The sequence below is a fragment of the Plutella xylostella genome, chromosome 6 (genome assembly GCF_932276165.1).
Source record: "Plutella xylostella chromosome 6, ilPluXylo3.1, whole genome shotgun sequence".
Taxonomy (NCBI): domain Eukaryota; kingdom Metazoa; phylum Arthropoda; class Insecta; order Lepidoptera; family Plutellidae; genus Plutella; species Plutella xylostella.
The window spans coordinates 6,943,027-6,964,938 of record NC_063986.1 but is presented as its reverse complement, the minus strand read 5'-3'; the positions used below and the strand labels follow the sequence as shown (position 1 = coordinate 6,964,938).

Below are 21,912 nucleotides of genomic sequence, written 5' to 3'. Positions count from 1 at the left end.
TCCTCATCCAACCACTACCCGCCACCCGCCTAAGGTCGTCAGTCCAGCGGGCAGGAGGGCGTCCCACGCTGCGTTTGCCTGTTCGTTGTCTCCACTCGAGAACTCGTCTACCCCAACGGTTATCGTTTCTTCGGCAGATATGACCAGCCCACTGCCACTTCAGCTAGTTCTTCAATAAAGTCGCAATGAAATTAGTCCTAACAAATCATATAACTTTCTTGAGTGCTTTTTAAATTTATATAAAAGATTTATATGTTCAAAACAGATTTTAACAGGCAGGAATAAAATTGCATTAATGTGACACAGTCATAGACAATATATATGCCAAACATCAAATCCGTTTATTTCAGCGAGAGATAGTTTCGTACATACATACCTATAGGAGTATTAAATTGTAATATTAGCTTAATAATAATATTATTATGTCTGTCTATATTTAGCAAATAGATACTTGGTGACTTCGAGCATACCCTCAGAGACCTCAAGTGGTTCAGGTAAGGCGACACTTGATTGTATCGGGTATTGAACGTCGCTAGGTATAGATATCCACCTAGGGGGGTCATACTACACGATGAAACACAAAGTTAAGGCGGCGCAAGCCAGGATTGAGCCGATATTGCACGAAAGCTATCGTTCGTTCGTTTTCGTCAGTATAGAGTAACCCTCCTACAGTACAGTGTGTACACATTATTGAATCTGTTTGTGTGGAGCTACGATCACATATTGCCAAGTGTTATGTGTGTTTATTGCCGGTATATAACATGTATCGTGCACGTTACCTTAACACTTAGTGAATCGATAGTTAAACGTTGCGTTCGTCGAGTTAGATCGATATTAATTAGTTTATTCATAAACTAACAAAAGGTTACCGATATAGCCGGTAAACTAAGGAGTAAACAAATTGTCGTGTTTAAATCTAGGAAGCTGGATTGGCAGGCACTTTATTTTTTTTCTACTAAGACTATATTTCTAGTAAACTAGGGCGCTAATTAAAAAAACGTTAGGTACTCCTTTTTAAAAGAGTTTACTCATAACAATAAGCAACGGCTCTTTATCTTCTAAATATTAACAAACGTTGCGCGTTGTGCTATGCCGAAGGTCCCCTGACGAAGGTTCGATTCCCGTCCGGGGCAGATATTTGTTCTCGGGTCTTGGGTGTTAATATATAAATATAATATTGTATCAATCTATGTATCTGTGTATAACGCTAACCGATACCCATATTACAGGCTCTACGTAGTCTGGGGTTTGATGGCCGTGTGTACGATCTCCCCACACAATTATTATTATTGTATCCTCACCTCCAGCACATCGCATCCAATCAGCAGCCCCTCCTCGATGCCCCTGATGCTGTTCCCGCTGAGGTCGAGCTGCTGCAGCGCAGGCAGGTTGTGCAGCTCCGTGGTGGAGAAGATCGGGTTGAGGTTGTCTCCGAGCAGGTTGTCAGCCAACGCCAGGCGCGTCAGGTTGCCTCGCACTCCTGGGAAATTACGTGGTATAAGATAGGCACACACATATACAGGGTGTTGTAAAAATTGTATACTAAGCCGAAACCAGCATGTGCAGCATGGTATATCTAAGCCCGAAACTGAAATCAGAATTGCAAAATTTCCTTCTTTAATCAAAATATCCATCCACGCTAAGGTTGTCTTGAAAAAATCGCTTTAAGCGATAAGACCGCCATTTTTGTACATATTTGTTAGTATTTAAGTTATGTAAGTTTCTTTTATGTGTGTGTACAAATAAAGAATATTCTATCTATCTTTATAACTAGATGCTACAAATGCACTCATTTCTATGATAACTGGGCGTGCCAAAATTTTTATAAGAGCTATTATTTTTTAATCCTGTGTCATACATATAATCTAGTGTCTGTGGGCTAAAAGATAACCCAAAAGGTGAGAGTCCACCTTTGTTATCGGACCAAACAGATTTTTATAAATTTATGGAGAAACGGCGGCGGCGTCGACAATTCCGATGAAGTAGAGGACTAAGGTTACCGACATAGCTGTCAAAATATGCAAGTTGAAGTGGCAGTGGGCTGGTCATATCTGCCGAAGAACCGATAACCGTTGGGGTAGACGAGTTCTCGAGTGGAGACCACGATCAGGCAAACGCAGCGTGGGACGCCCTCCTGCCCGCTGGACTGACGACCTTAGGCGGGTGGCGGGTAGTGGGTGGATGAGAAAGGCCGAGGACCGAGTGTTGTGGCGCTCCTTGGGAGAGGCCTATGTCCAGCAGTGGATGATTATTGGCTGACGATGATGATGATGAGACGCTGAAGTATTTGCGGGTTAGCAATTAATTATAAATAATAATACATATACGTGTTTGTTGTAAAACGGCCATTTTATTAGTTAGCGTGACAAGAGGTCACCATAGACTCCAGACTCCATAGAGGTTGATCATAGACAAACACATCATTCCTCCACCTTTAATGAGCCGTTTTCCTTGACAGCTGTCAGTTGAGCTTTTGGGTAAGCAGAAAGATGGCGTGAAAACGCAGTGTACCAACTGTCAAAAATTACATAGAGAGCAAAGAGTACTAAACTCAGAATAAGAACTCACTAGTTGTGATTAAATGTCGGGTGGTAGCGCGAGCCATCCTTCCGAGGCTCAGACTGCATGTGGCTTGGGATAGTGCTAAGTATTCTGTGAATAGTTCTACCAGCGCCGTCACGTAGTGTTCTTTTCTCTATGCGCGCCGTTTGAACGGGTGCTGCGTGCGAGAACTGATTTTCTATTTTTATTTATTGTATGATCCTAAATAAGATCCCAAAGAAATACTTACAAGACAAGATGAGAATGTGTGCCGTCGCAACTTGTAAAAATAAAGGACATCATAAATTTCCAAATGATGAAAGCCAGGCGCAACAATGGATTAAGGCGACTCGGATAAATGTGCGAAAAATTGATTGGAAACTGCGAAAACATTCATGGTTGTGTTCGGATCATCTACCTACCTATGTACGTCACTTTCACATTTCGTTAGCCTCACAGAATAACATATTGTGATCTGAGTGTGTTCTGAGGGTTTGAAAGTTGGTACAACCCCAGACAACGCCATCTATTTCTCCAAAAAGGAACTTTTTTTTTTTTTAACAAACGCCTCATTGTAAAACTAAAATATAACCTAAAAAAACAGTATACTAAAATATGATATCAAATATTGTATAAGTACAAAACATATTATGCTAGGAAACTTTAAACCAACTAAAATATGGGCCTACTAAATTAACACCTTATAAAGCATGACTTATCCGCACTTCTTCTCCCCCAATACCATTTTAACAACAAAGAACAGTCGTGGACGTTTGTCCGCCTGATCGCGGCCAATTATCCGCCGGGCGCGTCCACCGCGGCCGCAGCTGAGTCGCGCACCGCCTCGCGGCACGCCGCCTGCTCCCTCGCTGCGTGTACCCACACCAAGGGCCTCGGCCTCTCTGCTGCATGCCGCCTGCTCTTGAATCTTGATATATTTCCTTCTTGGTGGTCTAGCGCGCCTGTCACACTCGCCGCCTGATATCCCACCTCAAAAGTCTTGGGAAAAGATATTGGCCGCGTGCACTTCGGGTATCTTCATCACCGGTAGCTGATCGCGCGCCGGTCTCGTGCCTGTCGCTCGGTCCCGCCGCGCCTGCCCCGGCCGTCCTCGAAGTTGCAGCGAACCGCGAGCCTCTCGACTCGCATCTCTCGACCGCTGCTCAGCTTGCCATTTTGCGACTTGCCCACATGTATCATTTTCGCTTCCCGACAAATTTAACTTATTCACCTTTCACCCGTGGTGCGTAAATTTTATCCGTCCTCGTCGCCATGGAAGTATTTGCGGGTTAGCTTAGATAATAATAAATAATAGAAATATGTATTTGCTTGCTTGCCGCCATTTTATTAGTCCTGTGACAAGAGGTCACCATAGACTCCAGACTCCATAGAGGTTGATCATAGACAAATACATCATTCCTCCACCTTTAATTGTAAAAATAAAATATAACCTAAAAAACTTGTATACAAAAATATCATAGAAAATACTGTATAGAAAAACATGCACCTAATAAAATAACTAGCCACTTATCATGTCTCATCGTTATCACACATCTCCCCAAAGTCCCAACCCTAAAGTCGCGAACAGTCGTGGACGTTCAGTCGCCTTATCGCGGCCAGTTATCCGCCGGGCGCGTCCACCGCGGCCGCAGCTGAGTCGCGCACCGCCTCGCGGCACACCGCCTGCTCCCTCCACGCACAGCGAGGGCCTCGGCCTCTGCTGCATACCGCCTGCTGTTGATGACTGCGGAACTTTCCTTCTTAGTGATTCAGCGGCCTGGCGCGCCTGTCGCACTCGCCGCCTGCTGTTCCACATCCGAAGCTTGGGAAAGAATGTTGGCCGATTGCTCTTCGGGTATCTTCGCCGGTAGCTGATCGCGCGCCGGTCTCGTGCCTGTCGCTCGGTCCCGCCGCGCCTGCCCCTGCCGTCCTCGAAGTTGCAGCGAACCGCGAGCCTCTCGCCTCGCATCTCTCGCCCACTGCTGCCATTTGAGACTTGCACACATACTTTATTAATAATTTCGCCCCCCGCCAAATAAACTTATTCACTTTTCACCCGTGGTGCGTAAATTTTATCCGTCCTCGTCGCCATTGAAGTATTTGCGGGTTAGCAATTAATTATAAATAATAATACATATACGTGTTTGTTGTAAAACGGCCATTTTATTAGTTAGCGTGACAAGAGGTCACCATAGACTCCAGACTCCATAGAGGTTGATCATAGACAAACACATCAGACGCACTATTGGGAATTTTGCGAAGCGCCCGTTGCGTAATATGCCGAAAGGTGGACGCTTACCTTTATCATTGTAGGTATAATTTACGTATGTAAGTACAGCATAACAGGCATTGTGCTTAAATAAATAGGTGAAGAATCGCGGACAAACATATCTGACCACTCTCAGGTAGGATTGTTATTCTGAGAGGGGTCAGTTTTGTGTGCCCCAGACTATACCTACATATTTTTTTAAACAAAAACATACACCCTCTGTTTTTAATATAACTTTACAACATATAAAATTACAAAAAGCCATTTTAAAACAACGAAAAGTTGTCAATTCTCGGAATCTTTTTATGAATGTTAAACAATATACATACGACGAGTACCTATCGGTTATATATTTACCTGGAATTTTATTGCGAACCAATAAATTAAATTTATACCTTTGAAATACAAATATGCCATGCACTGTTTAACCCCCAGGGGCCAACCACAGAGGTCGGAGACTCGCACAAGGGCGTACCCAGGTAGGGGCAGGGGGGGGCAGCTGCCCCCCCCTAGAACATAAAATAAACGTAAATTTTCCTGCCAAGTCGGAATTAAAAACGTGTTATCTATTCTTACCTACCTACCTATTTTGTTTTGTATCTTAATCAAACTAATTAAGTCAACTGGGATTACCTTGTATTTTTAGATCACTAAAAGTTTTCGGAATAATGGGAGCAAAGGTATGAATAATTTAATGTAAAAGTGACTTTAAGAAACTAACGACTATTGAACAACTATTTCTTAACAAATTTAAAGCATTGATTTCTTTGCTGGAATCTTATAAAAGTTTCTTATTTAGTGTCTTAAAAAAATCGTGATTTTGAACGCATTTTCCAGGTTTGAGGCAAATGTGTTTTCAGTATGTAACTATTCAATAGGTAAGCTTTCCGTGAAATAATTATTAACAAACAAAAACCCGACTGCACGCTAAAAAGTTGAAAACAAGCCCCAATGTTAATGGAAAGTATCGCAGGCGGGGACCAGCAGAGGGTTCACCGTTTAGCTGAGTGTGACTTAGATAGGTGTACCTTGTGTGGCGGTCAAGTTGGTCCCCGCCTGCGATACTTTCCATTAACATTGGGGCTTGTTTTCATCTTTTTAGCGTGCAGTCGGGTTTTTTGTTTGTTTTTAATTATATTTTTTTATTTGTAACGTTTTAGTTGTTTTTATTTTATGAAATTGTATGTTAGTAGTCACGTTTTAGTTTATTAACATTTTTTATTTGAATAATTTTGATTTTGTGATTTAAATACCTACAATATGCATATTTTTGTAATGTGCTAATCAAGCCCTTTCATTTGATACCCCACACGGCATAGTTGGAAAAATATAATTTTTTCGATCATCACTTTATGTCCTCTAGAGGGCGCTTTATACATTTTAATATAACGTCACATAGCCTATAACCATCGCGCAATCAATACGCTTCTAACGATACCTCATACATCAACTTTTTTTGTGCAATAGTATGGCAGTTAATTTAGCCAAAAAAACTATTGACGAATTAACTGATGATTTAGTAGAAATCAGAAAATTGCGTCTATTTTTCATGGACGTATTTACTCCATGATAAATCCTAATAACATTTTTATGAAAAAAGAACTACCTAAGTACTCCTGTAAAGTGAGTAAGAATGTAGATTTAATAGTGGTGAGTGACAGTTGTGAATAAAATAAAGTAACATCCATACATCCTCTCATTTATATATTCTTTAGAAAAATAGTAAGATTGGATCAAATACGGGTATTAAACTTAGATATTATTATCAATTAAAATATGTGCATGGCAAAACCCATACTCTTCAATAAGTTTAGTGTTCATAAATAGTAAAAATCCTTATCGAGCTGGTTTCAGTGATCGTAACTGATCACTGAGGTTAACACATGGCACGGTCAGCCTTGGATGGATGACCGATTTCAAATGGTTCTTTTCTGGACGCTTCCGTGCTTTGGATGGCACGTTAAGCCGTGGGTCCCGGTTGCTGCTTCGGCAGCAGTTGTTAAGCCTAGTCAGAGGCCTTCGGGCAGTTTGAAAAAATCTGACAGTCGGGTTGTACACTTACACTTACCCGACAACTTTAGTGCATTGTACTCAATAAAAAACGGCGATACAAATTTACAGCGAAAAGCGGGTGACTACAGTCGTGAGCATAATTATGTATGTATTAAAAGGTTGACGATTTCTGTTTTGAGGCAATGCGTTGCAACAATCGCAATAGCCCCATTACGCCTAACGCATTTACCCCAAGACTTTTATCAAACATAAAAAAATTAACATCATTAATTCATCAAATAAAGCTATTTCATTGAAAATTTGTGTCTATACAATAAGTAGCCCAATGACTATTGTTTAGAATACCTACTGAATAAAATCAATTGATAAAGAAAACTTTAGATTCACATTTTAAATCACCTGTCACAGTACCAAACTTTCAAAAAAATGTGCAAATCACAAAATGACTGAATACTTGGATAATATTATGTTGACTACAACACCATCTGTCTGCAGTTCATGTAAAGTATTTAGTTTAAGCCACCGTAACTAGATGGCATTTTTCAATATTGATAAAGCCGTTTTCAAATAGGATCGAAAAGATTAATTTGGCCCGTAGACGCAATTGGCCTAGTTGACCTTAATATAAGACAATTTTCATGATTTTTGTTTCAATATACCCGACCGACCATCATCTCAAGAGCTGCCCCCCCCTAGCTGAAATCCTGGGTACGCCCTTGGACTCGCACAATATTTTATTTGGTATATTTATCTTATTTACAGTTTGATGATTAAGGGCCACTTTCACAATATCTGGGTAACAGCTACGTGTTGGATAAAGACATGTTGTCACTGTGTAAAACATAATTACAGATAGTGACAGCATGTCTTTTATCCCACAGGTAGCCAGCATTATTCAGAAATTATGTAACAGGCCCTTAGAATACTATAATATATACGATTGTTTACATACCTGACAATAGTCTGTCTGGCAATCTCCGCAAGCTGTTGTGAGAAAAGTCGAGCTCTTTCAGCGGCAGACCGTACGAGGAGAATATCTGGAAATTATAAATGCATTCATGTAAAAAACAATAATAGCTGAAAGATTTACAAAAAATGCCGGAGATATAGGTGGTCATCCATAAAAAATACATAGGTACAGACGAATTGAGAACCTCCTCCCTTTCTCGAAGTCCGTTAAAAATTTAAAGGAACGACTCGAAATAAGTCATACCTAGTACTTCCTAATTCCATGGTCTAATTACAAGCAATAATGATTTCCGGTTACTCGTTTAACTATTCCGGTACCTAATTTATGTTTAAATTTGGTCGGAAAGGTAAATCTTCGACGACTTATTAAATAATTTTATATTTCAAAAGGATACTTTATGGAAATTGGGCTCAGTAAAGAGAAATATTTCTTCTTTCTAGGAATAATATAAAAGGTAGCCTAATGAAAGCAATGGAAGATTTCTTTGAATTTATCGCATTTTAATAAAAAACATATTTATATTTAATCATTTTGGTCGTGTCAACTGGAAAATTTTATCCTAAAAAATAAATAGGAATAAATATAGATCTTACCCAATACCTAGAACCATCAAACATGTTTGCGATTTTGACTTTCGCATGTATAACTTCAGTTTTACACTCTTCTTTTGAAGAGACCATAGTACTAGGACACCTTCCAGACCAAAGTACCCTATTATATACAGGTTATCCATTTCCATTTCATATTTATAGATACATATTATTTTTTCGTAAGCTGTAACTGGCTTTCATTCCAAAGGAAGTTCAATTATTTATCTTTGTTGAGAATTCTCGAGGAGCAATCACATGGTAACCAAATTAAGTGAATAGTCTGTCTAAAGCTCGCTCGCTGGATATCAGTTATGATGATTCAATAATGCATACAGCATCAATACTACCCCAGGGACTGGGTTTATCGAAACACAACATGAAATGAAGCAGAGAGACTATTATCGAGTTACGTAGACATGTATATGCATACATACATCATATTGTTCTGTGTTATGCTTCGCTTGTTTTAATGTATTTCTTGAAACATGTTCGTGGAATTGTATTGTACCTCCGGCACAGTGGCAGTCCTAGTTGAGTACATTACATCGTGATGGTAGGATAAAATACTTATAAATAGTGTTAGTGTACTCATGTTAAACGATATTAGAAAATTGATAATTGCTATAGATTTGTCAGCTCTATCTATACCATCATAGGTAGGCATGCAGAATTGCAATAATCATTTTATCTGATGCGTATGTAGCTTTTCCTCGACAAAACAAAAAACACTGTAATTAATCACGGAAAAAGGCGTACCAGAAAATCCGGAAAAAAGTAAACACGAATATTTAAATTTGGAATACACGAGCCGCCGGAACAGAATTCAACGATAAATAATAAGCATTCCGACGCGTGGCCGTCCATTACATGAAGCTTGACAAACCAAATGAGCCGATACTCGGTGACGCTGCAATATCTCAAAACTGGACGTTTCGGTAATGTATGCCGACATTCCGGCCTTTCGGCTATTTGGTTACGAGGGTACGTGCAGATTGAACGCTGTTCAGCCAATAAATAGGTTGGTATTGTCTGGTATTGAACGCGTACGTATCGTTACATTTAACCGCCAGCTATGCCAGTGTTCATACTAGAGGAAGCATTTCAACAATATACCTCTAAGTACCATGTATAAGTAGTGCAACATAAGTAAATGAAAATATTAGACCTCCATTGATATTTTCAAATGCAATCCTTCTCATTCAGCGCATCACATACTACCACGTATCAGACAGAATCCACGAAGGATAATTGCGTCTACTTTCAGCTAGCAAAATATCTTTCTGCACGGTCCATTTCAAATAACGAATTTAGCTGTGAACCCGTTTGCCGCGTCCATTTGTCCCACTTACTGACGAGTGTAGCCACTCCATCGAGTGATTCCGCATTTTCAGTTTATTGAACACTCGCTGGACACACGCTCAACACTGCTTATCAGATCATGAAGCGCATGCGTCGGGAAAATAGAAATCGCTGCACAACGTACACACGTGTGCGATTGTCTCAGAATACTCGAATAAAGTAGAACTGATTATGATAATTTTTCATTCATAGCCTCCACTTATTATTTAATTGCAGTGTTATTTTTATAGTTACTCGATTATTGTACTTAATGTAACCGTTTTGGCTCACCTTTAAAATACTTAACCTAACTTAAACTTAAAATTGCATTGTAGTGATGCAGATTTTCTGCAATACGATTTGGATCTTTACTTACGTATGTAGCGTAAGATTATACTTAATTGGCGATTCTGCTAGTTAGGTACCTACTTATCTCCTTATACTGATAATCCTTTTAAGTAGTTTTGATTCGATATCCGCAAATATCCATCACATAGATGACATGAGAAGCGCGGTACTTGCGGTCACATCTGGCCGCATCGGACGCGATCGGACCGGCTGCTAAACTAGATCATTAGCTATTAGCTCGTTATATATTAATTGAACACGATAATTATGTTGTAGCTGGAAGCTACGTTTCCACTAACATTATTTTCTACTTCTTACACCGTTTTATAAAGTGTTTAATATTTCCTATTTAACGAATAAACAAAACGTGTATTTGCTCTAAATTTAGCTCATATCCCACATCATAATTCAAAGTGAAATGCGTATTTATAGTAAAATTAATAAACATTGGAGAATTAAAATATTTAAGTAAGTATTTATTTAACATCAGAAGAAGGCAGTCCAAAGGGAGTCGAACGTTGAATTGCCGCCAAATGATAAATGAGTGAGCGAGGCAAAGCGATTACATTCCTCTGAGACCGTAAATTCTTTTTCCACTTTTAATCGTCCACTTTAGAGTTTGATGGCATCTCATTACCCTCTGGCGAGATCAGTCACTTGCAGGCGAAATTAAAACTCCGCTAAGTGCAATCTGACACGAAGTGATATTCATTTGGAGCTCTTTGAAGAGAAACCTAATAACGTGACACTATCAGCCAACGCTTTAGTTTTATGTTTTTTAGCCTGCAGCGTATTTTTTATATAGTTAAAGGTACTTTATTAATGATGGTTTATTATATATATATATTATAAGCCTATCCATAAACCTAAAATTATGCCAAAAACTAAAAATATATTAAATATTTCCGAAATGGTTAAGTTTTGGATAAGGCATTATACAGTCATTCGTCTGTAAAGGCCTTCCTCTATCACTAATTTAGGCCCTGTTTAACAATGTCTGATTAGTGACTAGTGACTACCTGTAAGATAAAATACTTGCTGTCACTGTCAAAAAAGGGGTACACTTACAGGTAGCCACTAACCAGACATTGTGAAACAGGGGATACATCGACTTACCAATCACCCTGTATACATGTTAGCACCAACCTACAAAACTCAACAAAATCACCAACCTGTGTGGGCAGCGTCTGGTGGCCGGCGTGGCGCTGGCTGAAGGCGACGATGGGGGCTCCGTACGGCAGCGGCGGGAAGTCCCCGGGGAACACCACGCGGTCGCAGTCCATCTGGATGCGGAGCTGCAGCGCGCGGTCCACCTTCACGAAATTTAATTACGTACATTAAACGAAGAATGCACTTAACACTTTTATTTAATCATAAACATAAGGTAAATTTTAAATACTTACATAGGTAAGTGTATGTATTATAAATAGAAATCATATAAGCATGTATGTTATCAGTAGTCTTTCATATACATATGTTTCAAAGTAATAAGTATCCGTCCCTAGTTAATTAACTAAGGGTCAACAAACTGTTAGGAAGCTTGGCAGATAATAAATTATAGTGTCTATCCCCTTTGGTCATAGAAATATTATAGGACGCTTTAGCTATTGAAATGTTTATGTCGGACGTTACTATTGAACAATTTGTCCTTTGACAGAGAGGGACATCTCTGTCAAAGGACAAATTGTTCAATAGTAACGTCCGATAACTTTGCTTGAATAAGGGGATATAAGTTTTATACTAAACATTAAAAACAAACCTGCACACGACACCGGCACGGGTAGCGCAGCTCATCATTGAGCTCGGCGCACGGCACCCACTGCTGCGCCGCCGCCGTCGCCACCGCCACCGTCAGGAGGAGCAGCCGCCACATGCTGAGGGGAAAAGGGTAGATAGGTGACTTTTTTTATTACATTGACTTGGGATAAGTATATGTTAGGCTGCTATTGATGATGATGTAGTACATGTTGGTTAAATTATTTATCAAGTTAAACAATATTTGTCCTGCTATTTTTTAAAGTAAAGCTCTTTTATATCGACCCTCTATTTGTAAAAAATAAAGCTCTACAGATTCATTAATGTCAGAGAAGATATTTCTTTGGAACTTTTTGTTTTTCTCCCGTCTCCCGCTGCATAAATAGCAATTTGAACTCTCCGCTTGCCGAAACAATCATTCGGGCGGAGAATTTATATCATGTTCATGGAAAAAGTTGGAAGCGAACTCGGCAAATAGTTCCAACTATGAGCCATTCAGAGAACAAGAAATAAACAAAACAATAATCTTCGGTTTTGTTCGAGTACTATCGAGGCGGCGTTATTACCATAGACAAACTTCAATCGTCGATACAAACATAAAAGCAATTTGCGAAGAAAACTTGAAAATCGAAAACGACGGTTGCTGAGGTTCGCCATCCATTATGCATTGTTTTGCCGGACTCTTGTGTTTGAGAAGAGCTGTGATTTGTGAATCGTACCTATTTACTATTTTGTTTACGGATGTTGAATTCAGCTAAAACAATCAGTTCTAATCATATGCAACTAAAACACGAAACTTATTAGGTATATCCTCATATTATTAAAGGAGATAAAAAATATACCAAGACTTATAGAGCTCGAGGGAGTAATAAATACTGTAGTGGAGTCAAAAAGTAATTGAAAGCTCCGTCTACTGAAAACGGTTAGTGTAAAATTTAACGCTGGAATATAAGTTTTATCAGAAATCGAATGTCGAAAAGTGAAATAACACGAACAGTTTTGTTAGCCGACTTTTATACTGACATTAAAAAGCTGTATTCGCTTCGATAAACTTCACAAGAAAAATTAATACAATAAAAAGGGCCCGTTCGTTCGCGTCCGCCCGGGCGCACTTGAGAAAAATTAAAACCAGCCGTCAGCAGTTTCTTGTTTGAAACAAAAGATGCGACGTTAGTAATTTCTGGACGGTTAGCTCGCCGGCGAATGCTTTCATCTGTAACGAGCCAGCTCGAGTTGCGTTCGAAAATTCCGAATGGCTAAATTATTAACGTTTTCCTGATTTATGTGTAAAGTTTCTGGGCGATCCCAGTCCGAGATTTGTTCCGCAACGAGGGAACTTTCCGACCAACTACTATCAACGGCATGTCATCTTCTTGACACACTCTTTGCACTCATACAAAGTTTGCTAATAAATTTTTGCCGGAAGCGTCTCTGCTCTGCGAAACCTTATTTATTTGTCAAATCTTTAGGTTTGCTCGTAATATGGACAGTTTATTTGAAACTTTTAGGGGTAGGTACAATTTTGCCAAGATGAAACAAAGGATCCTATCATGCCTTTCATAGGAGGAGAATAAATAGCCGGGCCCCGCCACAAATCTCGCCTCTCGGCTCACGGGTCACGGCGGCGCGGCGGCGGCGGCGCGGTCTCGGGGTCGGCTCATAAACTGCGCGCATCGCCTTCAGCTGGGAAACCCGCCAAATTGCTGCATTATACCGTATTTGAGAAATTCGGACACCGACAGAGAGAGTAATTGGTGAATAACTACAGAATCATAGTTTATAACGAAGGGCCAATCCATTGTTGCTACATTAACCACTCCAACGCATGTGCCCATTTTGATGTGCGACTACGTAGGTGTACGTAAGCTGTGTTGGTTTATTGTAATTGCTTCTCGGCAACACCCGTGTAAATGGCAGGCAGAGCCGTGCTAATGCTAACACGAGCCCCCGGTGCGCCCGGACAAGTTGGCTCCATCTATTGGGTTAGAGCCAAACGGCTGCATTAGGCTAATATTTGATAAACAAAGCGGGCGGCAACATTGTACACTAATTTGTGATTTCGCGATTCCGTTTATAAATTATGCAGTATTATGCACCGGTCGGTCGTCGGCGTAACGTCGCTTCAAAATTGCTTTTGTGTTTCGAGCATGGCACCTATAGTTTCGAAGATGTAGTAGGACTAGGCACTTAATTCCATTTAATTTACATTAAAATTTGTCGAGCACACCAAGTTTAGTTGCGTGCTGCATTAAATATAATGTTATTAAACATATTATAGTATTGCAAAAGCGATATAATTTACTCAATACATAGAGAATATTCGATTTTAAATAATGAAATTGAATTGCAAACAACAATCGTGCAATCCAATAATTTGTTAAAAGCCGAATTGCTATTTCAATCAGATTTCAATTGACGCAATTATTTGCGATGCTTCTGTACTTTTACACTAGAATATACATATTTCGTCAACATTATGTTGTACATTATAGAAACCTTCGCCCCCTGTCGTAACTAATTAATTAAGCCACTAACAATAACTTTAAAACACACACATGCCTACCTTGTTTTTAAATGAATCCCCAACTATAGACACAGATTAAACATTAGAGGCAGTTTATTTTCTATAGCATATTGCAATTAATTATAATTTAAATAAAATCCCTTTGTCTGTTGACAAGTTGACAATGAAGCACTAACTGATAATAATCCAAATTAAAGTAAATTTCACTAATTGCGTGATTGGTAAAATCTAATCGCGTTTAGTAATATCCATTAAACCCGTTTTCGATAATACGTATTAATTATTTAAAATATTGACATAGCCACTGCCCGCATTCCTTCATTCCCAGTCTATGAAACTTGGTAGTTAATTAATATAAAAAATGCGCAATACAAAGTTAAAAAATACTTTAACTACTTATATTCGAATCAGAAGTTCGGATTTGCCAGCCACATAAGAGCACATATAACAGAGTGTAGCAAGAGTCGCTGTTGTCGGATACGACGAAGAGGACATCATCATATTCGAATCAGAAAAGCTCTAGATCAGCTGTATTAATTCAAAAAATCCGTTAGGTTAACAAGCTTTTGGTATCCTCAAATATAATAACAAATTATATAGGTAATACGTAAGCTAAAATTTAGAAGTACCTAAGTAGAACTACAAGTGTGACTTGGAGTAGGTGCCTATACCTACTTAAATTAGAACAAGTATAGACACTAGGGCATGCAATACCGGAACTATTTTCAATACCGGTATTGAGTTCCGGTATTGCAACTCAATACCGGGATCCCGGTATTAATACCGGTATTAGATTTCCTTGTAATAAATGGCATATATTGTGAATAAAGGTCGTATAGGTTAAAATAAAACGAGAAAAAGCAATTAAATTCAGTATTTTGTAATAGATTTTTACGAGAATTGAGTATTAGAGTTTAAATTTTACAATAAATTATTATTTTTACATCCAGTGTCCGTTTACGCATGGTCAACAGTAGATATCAAACGGCCGAAAACTGCATCAAACGGTTGGAAACAAGTGCGCTTTCACAGTACATAGGAATACTATATCTTAATCGATTTATTATAGCCTAAAAAAATCAAATTCCGGTATTACTTCAATACCGGTATTAACTTTCAATACCGGTATTGAAAAAAGCGTGAATTTTGTCCCTAATACCGGTATTACGAATACCGGTATTGCGGTATTGCATGCCCTAATAGACACCGAATACTCGACACAGTACGAGTATGGTGTCCACTTTTATTAAGTACGGCGTTCGCTATAAAAATGGCATAAAATTTTAGTGTCACAGCTATGGAGAGAGCCGGCAACTTTGAAATTACCAGGACAATGGCTTGAAGCAAATTACTCAGATAGGGTTTCAAACTTAGATATTTTACTATGAGATCCTTTGTTGTTCCATATTTAAAATGGAAATATACCTAGATTGTAATTTTAAAAAGTTAAGAGTATGGACAAAATACTCCATTCCCCTTATTCATAGAAAAGTTACAGAACGTTTTAGTCATGAAACTGTTTTTTGTCCCTATCTGAAAAAAATAATTAACAGAGAGGCACAAAACAGTTCAATAGCTAAAACGTTAAGTATATAACTTTTCAGCTAAAACGTTAAGTATAATATAATGTATAAGTAGGTACCTTATATACTTAATAAACTTCATAGTTTAGAAAAAATATATTGGGTAAAAAACTAACTTTGCCGCAGAAACACTAATTATTTACCAATATTTCTCACTACGACCTATACAGGGTGTTGCTAAAAGGGTATACTATGCCAAAACCAAGTGCACATGTTATATCTGTCGCAGGCATCTGGTTTAATCTCCTGTTTGATTGAACCGCTAGCCCGTTCATTGGATGACGCTACTCAGTTGAATGACTAAAGAACAACTCGTCAAGTGGTTGTCTGTAACGTCCAACGTCTTGACTGAACGTTATTCAGCGAAGTGGTTAAATGGGATATACGAGTAGTATAGTAACTTTGTAATGTATGGTTAGGATGAACATGACCAGACAAGAGTCAACAAAAAGACTATGTTACAAAGCTCTCATCTCGCAAATTAACTAAACAATAACAATAAACGTACCTTGATATTGTTGTTCAAAATTATCCAGTTTCAGCACATTTTTTTCTTTGAAACTATCCGCCGGCGATGCAATAATAGGTAAATCCATGTTGTCACACTATTTTAACATAAATAACGCACTTTAAAGCTAATTTATTTGCAAAAAATAACAATACAAGTGCTTTTTGTGTCAGCTGTTCGCTGTTAGACGCCATATTTGTTTTATTCACCACCTGACTGATATTAAGTCCGCTAACTAGTTGGACGTTTTGTGACGCTTGTACAATCAACGTTCGGCCTAGTCATACAAATGAATAGCGTCATCCAATGAACGGGCTAGCGGTTCAATCAAACAGGAGATTAAACCAGATGCCTGCGACATATCTAAGCCCGAATCTGAAATCAAAATTTCGAAATTCGAAAAAAAATTATTGATGTCAGATTTGAAATTAGATATAACATGCTGCACATGCTGGTTTCGGCTTAGTATACCCTTTTGCAACACCCTGTATAGTTGAAAGAGTTGTATTGGCATAATTTATATCTCCTCCCAAAAGCACATTACTGTTGAATTCCCACTCAGTTCAGCAACATTTTGTGAAACAAAATTAATTCGGAAATCTATGAATCTAAAATTCCATCAAAGTTCGGACGTGGAGCGAGAGAGAAAATTTAAACGAATTTGCATACTTTGTGTTTCTAACCGTAACCATTAAATTTCAAAAACAAGATTAATATAAAGCAATCGAATTATGGACGAGAAAACCCTTCATTTTTTATTATATACGCCAGTTTGTGTAAATTGACAAAAATAGTTGTGATTTGGCGTGAAAATTAATTACAGTAGGTATATCTAATATTTGAATGACAACTTTATATCAAATTATTATTGCTACAGTTGTTTCCAATATGTAACCTACATTAGTAGATAAATTACAAAGTTAATTTGTTGCTGTGATTAAAGAAATAAGTATTGTATTGTTTGTAGGACTGTAATTTATGTACCGACATTATTTTCTGAATTGGAAACATTTCCCCCGTCACTAAACAGATCGGAACGCACTCACTAATTTCATTAGTCGGCACTCCACGGCAGTGATTGCGAAAATGTACAGAGGATCAGACATTCATTAGCCCAACTCGACTAGTCAAACAACAGTAGTATAAAGCTGCGTATAGACCGACCCAACGAACGCCCAACGAACGCCCAACGATGGATATTTATCATACATAATAATGGCAGAGAATACCTGAGCAGCGGAAAAGAATTATCTCACCAACATCTCAGACCCCCACTGCAAAAATTCTCAAACAAACAAACAAACGTCAGCCAAACCCAGTAAACAACAGTTACTCCAAAGAGACAACCACAAACAACAGCTTCACAGGATTGGAGATTGATGTGGAGGAACTCAACGGGAATACCTCAAACAATAACACTACACCGCGAATATCAAAGCCGCCACCAATCATCCTGTATGGAATTGAGGATCTGAAAAAACTCACAGAACTTATAGAACAAGCCGTTAGCAAGGATACTTATTCTTACAAAGTCATCTCAAAAAATGAACTCAGAATATCAAGCAGGTCAGTTGAAACTTACAAGCTGCTTATTGAACATATTAGAGGTGCCGGGCTGTTTGGCCACACTTTCACTAGGAAAGAGGAACGAGCTTACAGAATCGTTATTAAGAACCTGCATCACACTACACCTAAAGAGGCAATCATAGAGAGCATAGAGTCAACAGGAAATAAGGTGCGAGGTGAGATTGTATTTGCCAAGCGCAGAGGCACGAAGGAACCATTGGACACATTCTTTGTCAACATTGAGCCCTCAGTCAACAACAAAAATGTTAAAACTATCAAGTATATCTACAATCAAAAAGTATCAATAGAGGACCCTAGAAAGACAACATCTATCCCCCAATGCATGAGATGTCAACAGTACGGCCATACCAAAAACAACTGTATGAGACCATTCCGCTGTGTGAAATGTGCAGGAGGACACAAAACTTCCGAGTGTACCAAGACTGATAGAAACTCACCGGCCACATGTGCCCTTTGTCTAGGAAACCATCCAGCCAGCTACAGAGGCTGTGGTGTCTATCAAGAAATGCTAGCTAGGAAGAAAAACAAAAAACAATTTGTGACAAAACAAGACAAAGTTAACTACATAAAGTCAAATGATACCCAAACACACACACAACATGATGATCAAGTAACCAAGGGGCAACCTAGTCTGCAAGCGTTCCCTAATAACAATCATGGCCGCATGCTGTACTCCAATGTGCTTAAAAACATCAGATACTCTAATGATGATCATCATCAGCCAACACAATCATACAACAAACCACAAATAAACATAACCCGTGAAGAAACTCCCACCACTAACATTATAGAACGAATGGAATCTCTTATATTAAAGCAATCAGAAGAACTAAGATCAATGTTACAACAGATTGGCAACTTAATAGGCCTAGTCACAATGCTTATTAGTAAAATTCAACCATAACTATAATTTGAGAATAGCCACCTGGAATGTTAATGGGTTGGCAGCTAGAAAACACGAACTAGAACTTATGATAAAATCTAACAAGCTAGATGTATTACTACTATCAGAGACACATTTAACTGATAGTAACAGCTTCAATCTGAATGGATTCTCTTGCTATGTCACCAACCACCCTGATATGACTGGCCACGCTGGGACGGCTGTTATTATCAAGAACAGCATTCAACATCATGAGCTACCAGAATTCAGACGTGACTATCTGCAGGCAACCTCTATTTCCATAGATGACTGGCAAGGTCCGCTTATATTGTCCTCAATCTACTGTCCTCCAAAACATATTATAAAAGAAGATATGTTTGGCCAATATTTCAAAAAGCTGGGAGGCAGATTCATAATGGGAGGTGATCCTAATGCAAAACATACTTCCTGGGGATCCAGAGTCATAGTAACCAGAGGACGTGAACTAAAAAAGTGCATTGAAAACCATCAGTTACGTGCTATTTCTACTGGAGAACCTACATACTGGCCAACCGATATTAACAAACTGCCAGACTTATTAGATTTTTACATTACAAAGGGAATATCAAACCTCTATCACAGTGTAGAGTCATGCTTAGATGGATCATCAGATCATACACCAGTATTGATGACAGTAAGCACCACAATTATCCATAGGCCTATACCATGCACCCTTTACAATAAGAAAACTGATTGGAATGCATTTCAAGATCATATTGAAGACAAGATAAATCTCCGTATCCCGCTTAAAACCGAAGAGGACGTAGACAGAGCATTGGATGACTTTATAAAGCTTGTTCAAGAAGCGGCATGGAAATCAACTCCTAGCTTGCCTAGAGAATCCAAAGGTAACCTCTCAGTAGAGCTTCGAAATAAAGTGGAAGAAAAGAGAAGATTGAGAAGAAGGTGGCAGCAAAGCCGGCACCCATTTGACAAGTCCTTGTTTTATAAAGCAAAAAAACAACTCAAAAAGTACATCCATGACTTGCAGAATGAAACTCTTCAGGATAGACTAGAAAAAAGTGATGCTAATAGAAATGATGAGCACTCATTATGGAAACTTACTAAATTTCTCAGCCAACCACAAAAACATGTGCCACCCTTAAAACGCCCGGATGCCACATGGGCAAGAAGTGCGAAGGAGAAAGCAGACGTGTTTGCTGATTTTCTACAAAACGTATTTAAAACAAATGAGTCAAACGACCTGTCAACTGAAGAAGAAATAAAGGAGTTCCTACAGAGCCCGCAACAAATGTCCTTGCCAATAAAACCAGTCTCCCCAAAAGAAGTTGCAAGGCAGATCAAAGCCCTAGAAAATCTTAAGGCCCCTGGGTTCGACCTTATTACTGCAGAAATCCTAAAGAAGATAACACCTAAAGGAATAACACTAATAACAATAATATTTAACGCCATGCTAAGATTGCAGTATTTCCCACCATTGTTAAAAGTGTCACAAATCATCCTTGTCCACAAAAATGGAAAACCACCAAATGAAGTCCCATCATACCGGCCAATTAGTCTCCTGCCTATTCTATCGAAACTGTTTGAAAAACTTCTCCTGAGTCGACTTAAACCACTACTATTTCAAGAAAATATCATTCCCGACCACCAATTCGGATTTAGACCTCACCATTCTACCATTGAACAGGTACATAGAGTTGTGCACGAAATAAGACAAACATTCGAAAAGAAAGAGTTTTGCTCCGCTGTGTTCCTGGACATACAACAAGCATTCGATCGTGTCTGGCACGCAGGCCTTCTCTACAAAATTAAGAAGGCACTCCCAAACACAGTCTACATGTTAATCAACTCATACTTGAACAACCGCCTCTTCCAAGTAAAATTTGGCGAGGAATGCTCCGCATTGCGCGAGATTGAAGCTGGCGTCCCACAGGGCTCTGTCCTTGGCCCGGTCCTATACACAATATTCACCGCTGATATTCCGCAGTCTGAAGATATCCTGTGTGCCACCTACGCGGACGATACCGCATGTTTAGCCAGCAGCCCAAATCCTGTCATAGCATCAGAAAAGCTACAAACTCACCTGAATAAAATAGATCAATGGCTGGACAAATGGCGCATCAAAGCAAGCCCAAGCAAATCTGTACACATCACTTTCACACTGCGCAGAGGTGACTGCCCACCTGTGACAATGAAAGGGGAAATCCTGCCACACAAGGCCAGTGTCAAATACTTGGGATGCCACCTGGATCGTGGTCTCTACTGGAAGACGCATATCCTTGCAAAAAGAGACGCTCTGAAAATCCGATACAGAAACTTGCACTGGATGCTAAATAGGACCTCAAGACTGTCCCTCTCAAACAAAATTCTTGTCTACAACAGTGTACTCAAGCCAATCTGGACTTATGCAAGCGAACTCTGGGGGTCCGCCTGCGCAAGTAACATACAAATCATACAAAGATTTCAAAATAAAGTGCTCAGAAACATATGTGCTGCTCCATGGTTTACAAAAAATGAAGAAATCCATGAGTACCTGGAAGTGACAACAGTAAAAGAGGAGATCGAAAATCGTATAAAAAGCTACAAAGGCCGCCTTGAAAGGCACATAAACCCACTGGCAATAGAACTTTTAAACACAGAAAAAGATGTTGTACGCTTGAAGCGTCCTAACTTGCTCAACATTAAGTGATACTCGCAAATTTAAAGTGAAGGTGTTGTCAGTGGACAACTCTTCCCCATCGTCATGAAGTCATCACATCTGATAAAGGCTTAAACAAGCTGATGGCAGATATGCATTAAGAAAAAAAAAAAAAAAAAAAAATCATACATAATACAGGGCAGATTGCAGCAACGAAACCCGTTCGTTGGCGTTCGTTTGGCCGGTCTGTACGCAGCTTAACAACTATAATGACGCGACAGGTGAACCAATCGCCATTATGAGTAACCTTTACTCCGTCGTAATTAGCGCTACGAGAGTGATCCTTATTGACAACGCATCAAGAT

At 39.1% G+C, this 21,912-nt stretch overlaps 1 protein-coding gene across 1 annotated transcript in view; it reads right to left on the bottom strand.

Moving 5' to 3' along the window:
* LOC105382441 (protein artichoke) overlaps positions 1-21,912 on the bottom strand; it is an 87,638-nt gene that overhangs the window by 5,143 nt on the left and 60,583 nt on the right. The window contains exons 3-6 of the mRNA XM_011552321.3: positions 11,829-11,943; positions 11,242-11,382; positions 7,776-7,860; positions 1,302-1,480 (exon numbers count right to left, since the gene is read on the bottom strand). Of these exons, the coding sequence (XP_011550623.3) occupies positions 1,302-1,480; positions 7,776-7,860; positions 11,242-11,382; positions 11,829-11,942 (519 nt within the window). The 5' untranslated portion in view covers position 11,943. The remainder of the gene's footprint in view (positions 1-1,301; positions 1,481-7,775; positions 7,861-11,241; positions 11,383-11,828; positions 11,944-21,912) is intronic.